General features: G+C 38.4%; 1 protein-coding gene across 1 annotated transcript; it reads right to left on the bottom strand.

The window, feature by feature from the left end:
* Positions 1-362: 362 nt before the first annotated feature.
* On the bottom strand, positions 363-2236 carry LOC108672313 (protein PET100 homolog, mitochondrial). The gene is made up of 2 exons (XM_018159953.2): positions 1877-2236; positions 363-818 (listed from the first exon to the last, which is right to left on the bottom strand). Exons 1-2 carry the CDS (start codon positions 2030-2032, stop codon positions 735-737), a joined length of 240 nt encoding a protein of 79 aa, XP_018015442.1. The 5' UTR covers positions 2033-2236; the 3' UTR covers positions 363-734.
* Positions 2237-6155: the final 3919 nt, after the last annotated feature.

Raw genomic sequence — 6155 nt, 5'->3', positions numbered from 1 at the left:
GCTTGAGGGCACCAAAAAGGAAACATTCTTTCAAACTGAAAACATTGAATCTTTTTCCTGCAGCTACCAAAATAGGTAAACAATAGCAATCAAAACAAAGGTGAGATGCTGCTCTACATGATAGCTTCACTGTGAAGTAAAGCGAAAACTTATTAATTGATAGATCCAAGTTAACATTCAGAGCAAGAGTCTGCACAGATTGCAGCAACGGAGCAGGTTTATAGCAGGTTTAAAGCAGGACAGCCATGCCAGCCGCATACATACCTGGGCCCATACTTTCAAAAAAAGTTAAAAGATCGTAAGTTCATCAGCCAATCATTGACGGCCTTTCAAGCAAAATCCACCAATCACAGACAAGAAAATAAAGCGTCAGTACTTACGTTCACTTAGCGAATTTTGAAAGTATGGCCCTTGAGGTTTAAAGCAGAATTTGAACTGACAGCGCCTAGAGCGGTCGATTAGCAGCACGTATTTCAGTTATTGTACATTCAATCAGGCATCAAAAAAGGACAAGCCTGCCCCTCACCTGCTCATAACCTGCCCTGCCCGGCACCGGCTCGGCTCAAACACTGCTTCAAACTTCAACTTGGACCTACAAGCAACCCGCTCTTCTCTATACAATTCTTACACAATTATACAATACAACCTTGAAAGCTACTCGGTATTTCACGAAACGATTCACTTCAAGAAATATTTATACAATAATAACAAGATTGTTGCCGATAAAACTATACTTAATTAGACGAGTTGTTACTGAGGGATTCGAGAAGCTCTCTCTCTTCCTTCTCCTGCAAGGTCTTGATGCAGCCGGCGAGCATCTGCACAGAGAACGTAAGTGAATGCAGCACTCAGAGAAATAAGTCAGATTTTGGCTAAATAGTGATGCTTTTGTCGCCCTTGAGTGAGTCATCCTGGCCCATACTTTCAAAAAAAGTTAAGAGATCGTAAGTTCATCAGCCAATCATTGACGGCCTCTCAAGCAAAATCCACCAATCATAGACAAGAAAATAGAGCGTAAGTACTTACGTTCACTTAGCGAGTTTTGAAAATATGGCCCCCTGAATCAGTTTGTGACTCGGTACTATAGGTGCATAAATTGTGTCACTATTTGGGAAATAGTACCAACAATTCTTTCGAGTGCGCAGGCTTCCGCGTCAGAGAAACGCTTTGAAATTAATAGTGTTCCAGAATATTATCTCCAGTTGTGATGAAACGACTGCATAAACTCCATTTAAATAAGAAACGTGCAAGACTAGAAGTGCTAACTTGAAGAAATTGACCGGAAAATCGTCATTTTTGTCGAACTGAACTTGATACTTTTAGTTAAATAACGAATCAACCTACAATAAAATACATGACATTAAATGAAAATCAATCACACACATCACGATAATTTTTATTTGCATCGTCGAAAAAAATTGTTTATAAAATATTTTGTTGGTCCACGCACGATAATTTTTATTTACGTCATATAAATAAAATTTTACGTCGTGTTTAAAAAATTGAGTATAGAATATTCTGTTGGGCCACGCCACCATACCTCTAAAGAAATGAGTGCACAGAATATTAATTCCCTTCGGCCCGCCACCATACCTCCATACCTCAGCATTCTCCCTGCTCGTAGACCAGAGGATGTGTCACCGTTCTTAACTCATAGGGTGTAATTTTTTCTTTACCTAAAAAAATTGAGTGTTGAAAATGTTCTCGTGGACCACGCCCCCATACCTCAGCATTCTCCCTGCTCGTAGGCCTGATAATCTGCCACGGTTCTCAACTCATTTATTGTACATTAATGAGTTTTCCGTCACCTAAATTTTTTCCGTCACCTAAATAAAATTGAGTGTTGAAAATGTTCTCGTGGACCACGCCCCCATACCTCAGCATTCTCCCTGCTCGTAGGCCTGAAGATCTGCCTCTTCTTCTCGATGGTCTCTTGCTCGAACCACTGCGGTTGGTTGAAGATGTAGAAAGCGGCCACGGGGAACGTCATGTAGATGGCCATGCGTGCTACCTCGAGCTGCCAGTTGCCCATTATATCAATAACACTAAATAGAAATGTCTGCGTGCAATAGATATTACGAAATGATGGGAAGAATGGGTGAAAAATGTAAGTCCTTGCAATAAATATTACGAAATGATGAGAGGAATGGGTGAAAAAATGTAAGTCGGTGAAGGAAATATGAAACTTGACAGAAAAATCACAATTGTGGAGGCTTGTTACAAAAGCTAGTACGGAAAGGTGTATAAGAAACTTAATTAATATTGATAAGTATGAATAAGATGTGAATTTTTTATTATAAAAATAATAAAAGCGATTTCAGCGTTATTAGGCCGTAGGCCTGTCGCCGATTCTTGAAATCGCAGAACATTCACAGCATTTTGCGGTCTCGAACTCGCAACTCACTGCTCCAATTCTGCTGCGCTTAACCGCCCGGCCTCCTTGCCGATTCTGACCAGAAACTGCATGCATGGCGCACAGAGCTGGGATCGAACCCGCGCCTCTCTGCTCCAGTCTTGGTACCCTGAACTTTAACCACTGGGCTCCGCCTACCACTTGAGAGAAAGATACATTTTTCTGTTTTTCTACTAATAATTTTTACAATTTTTCCGCGACTCCAAGTAAATATATATATACACAAATATATATATATATATGTAATGTCGGTATATATATATATGACCGACACTAGATTATGTAAGAAAAAAAATGAGGGTTCCCTAGGAAACTATTCAAAATCGAGAAAAAAATACCGTACAACTTGATATATAAGAGGTCAGCCTTGAGCACCATTCGCTCAGAAAAATAACTGGAATATTGTCCATAGAGTGACGTATTTTTCAACCTGTGTGAGTCATCCTGGGCCCAGTCTGTCCAAACGAAAGGGCGGGTTCTTGCTACGTGCTGCGAGTGTGTCACTATATAGACAATATAACCCATTCATTTTAAAGAGTGTAGCATGACTTATCTTGTGCCACTTTATAGACAATATAACGCATTTATTTTTAAGAGTGCAGCGTGACTTATCTAACATCTATATCTAAATAGTACAGCGAATAGTAAGCTAGTTTTTGAGACTAGTGGTCAATTATTGATATTATTACCTAATTGATCATTCACGTATTAATATTAATACTCGATAATCACTAATATTATTATTAGTATCCAGTTGATCATTCCTATTATTCAATAAAATTGCAATAAAAGAACGAGCAAAATCAAAGTAATTTGACTTACTAAGGTCAAACCTTCATTATGAACATTTTCTAATCAAAGTAGTAAGGCACCTGGATATTTGGAAGTCCTTTAAACCCTGCACCATACAACAAAACAATTGACATACATTAATTGTACGAGGTAATATTATAATCATATCTATACATCTATTAATAATCACATTTATGTATATCACCGAGCCAAGATATATTCATGCAAGATCCCTGTACACGAGGCCACTAGTGGCGGCCAGTACAACTTTCAACTGACCGCCACTACTTAGTATGAATGTAGTATGAATGAATACTTAGTGTGAATGTTTTACTGGCCGCTACTACTAGACTCGTGTACAAAGTGCCTTTTTGATACAAATTCTTCATTTAGACCAAGAGGGCAATATCAATCATATTTTGTAATGCATAGGTAAAATTATGTTCTGCTTGAGTGTACAATTTGGCACAAGCTAATCACGAACCATAAAAGATGACGGCAACGAACAGTAAGAAACGACGGCACGAACCAAAAAATTACAGGAACCATCCCTACAACTCGGTTCTCCCAAACATTCCTTGCGCGGTTCGCCGCGCAAGGATACTGAGAAGGAAGATACTGATACTCAGATGAAAATATTTATCGTAATTTTAGTCAGTGAGAAAATCTCGTCTCAAAGCACTGCATGTTTCAACATGTGTGTCATGTAGCGAAGATATCTTCACAGATACCTTGTAATATCGAACAGACTTTGAAGGAAAATATAAAACCAAATAAGTATTATATGTGAGCATTAGGTGATTCATGCGCACGGACCACACGCATGCTGTGCGTGACATGCATTAGGTGCATTGTCACACATGATGTAATTATTTAACTTATACGAGCATACAACAAAGTGGACAAATATTCTTACTAAATTAATGAACATGAGGTCTACTTAATAATATCCGAAATAAACCTTAAGAACAAACGAGACAAAGCATGGGCGGTATCTGCAGCCCTCACCTGAAACCTAAACTAATATTCTAGTTAAACTTATAAACTTGCAGCCAACTTGACCATAACCCGCAATGAACAAGATAAAGCAAGGGTGATATCTTAGCCTCAGGTTAATCACCGGAGCTAAGATAAATTAGCGATATAATGGGGGATACAAGTAAGATAATTAAATGCATAAGGAAATCATCAAGTATGAAGGCGACATGCAAACTACTTTTGAATCTTAACAAGAAACGGCAAAAAAATTAAATCATTGATTAAATATCAACCTTTATCTCCCACTTCTTGAGCGAACCGCAAATGCACAACCACCAGTTTCTAATATAAGTACTTGAGACGAGTTAATAATATTGTACATTAATACTTAAATTCAACCCTTCAAATGAACCAAAAACAGAACCAGAATGACGCACGTTTGCGCTGAGCACCACTCACCACTTCAAACTAATGAATACTTAAGAACTGCAACACAATAGAAACTGAAGTCTTTCATAGAAACAGAAGTCTTTTGTTGAAACAGAAGTCTCGCATTAAAACAGATAAAACAGAAGTCTCGCATAGAAACAGAAGTTTCGCGTTTAAACAGAAGTTACGTGTTGAAACAAAGTCTCGAGTTGAAGCAGAAAACTTGCATTCAAACAGGAGTCTCGCATTGAAACAGAATTCTAACATAGAAACAGGAGACTTGCATAAAAGTACGAGTCTCGCATGGAAACGGAAGTCTCGCATTGAAACGGAAGTCTCGCGTTGAAACAGAAGTCTCGTATTGAAACGGAAGTCTCGCATNGTCTCGCATTTGAACAGGAGTCTCGCATTTAAACAGAAGTCTTTCATAGCAAGAAAACTCTCGCATTGAAACAGAAGTCTCGCATTGAAACAGAAGTCTCGCATTGAAACAGAAGTCTCGCATTGAAACAGTAAAAACTCTAGACACTCATGGAGTCTTCGTGACCAAACAGTCCGACCAATAAGGATTAAGCAAGACACGATTCAGAAATAGCGTATCATAATTCGCTGCAACAAGTTATACTTCGCGGCTGCGAATCATAATTCGCTAACATTAGGCATAGTAATCGCTGGATAATTTGGTATTTGCTGTACTAAATAAATTTGCTGTACTAAATTATACCTGGCATTTTTTAAAATGGTTTTCATACCTCTCATGAAATGCCTGGAATGAAACTGTGGCATGTAAAAACGTGGCACACATCGGCCTTTGGTACACCAGGAATGTAACTGAACTATTCAAGTGGCAAACTCGGAGGAGTTCGTTTACAACATTGGAGAATGTGTAAACTATTGATTTTGTATACAATTTAAGGAATTCTCAAGCTCAAGTCTCTGCGTTTATAAAGGAAGCAGATGTAGCGAGCGTAAATAATAAATAATACGGTATTACACGGTTACGATCAAGAGAAAGGAGTACAGCGCTACGGCCAAGTGTTAAGGCATTACATTACATCACATGTAGGATGAGACATAGAATATGATATGGACAAATACCACGTTATCCATAAATGTAATGAAGGTATTACCTTCATACAACATGAAGGTAAACTTCATGTTGTATGAACTTCCCACGAACAAAAAACTACCTTTCCTCGTACGATACTTACCTTCCGCCGTGCAATAAATACCTCTCCTCGTACGATACTTACATTTCGTCGTACAATAATCACCTTCCCTTGTGCAAAAATTACCTTCCCTCGAACAATAATTACTCGTGTACATCAATCACCAAGTAATATCGGCACTAATATAGGAATGGAAGCACAAAGCACAGCGTCAAGATATCTCCTACAATAATAAGCAGGCATGACTGTTGCGATACTAGAGGATAAATATGAGGATATCTGAGAAGCGTTTGTCTCTCCTGAGAACATTTTGTTGCAACAGAGCTCTTGTATTACTGTGCTAGTGTTGCGTAAGTGACAGAAAATTACTTTAA

This window comes from Hyalella azteca, unplaced genomic scaffold (genome assembly GCF_000764305.2).
Source record: "Hyalella azteca isolate HAZT.00-mixed unplaced genomic scaffold, Hazt_2.0.2 contig7620, whole genome shotgun sequence".
NCBI lineage: Eukaryota > Metazoa > Arthropoda > Malacostraca > Amphipoda > Hyalellidae > Hyalella > Hyalella azteca.
The sequence above is the reverse complement of the archived record's forward strand: the minus strand, read 5'-3'. Positions and strand labels throughout refer to the sequence as shown.

Excerpts from the sequence above, each read along its gene's own strand:
- LOC108672313 (XM_018159953.2), bottom strand. The coding sequence starts at position 2,032 with ATGGGCAACTGGCAGCTCGAGGTAGCACGCATGGCCATCTACATGACG. Across the intron at positions 819-1,876 it reads CGAGCAGGGAGAATGCTGAG|ATGCTCGCCGGCTGCATCAA; the intron begins GTATGGGGGCGT and ends TTCTCTGTGCAG.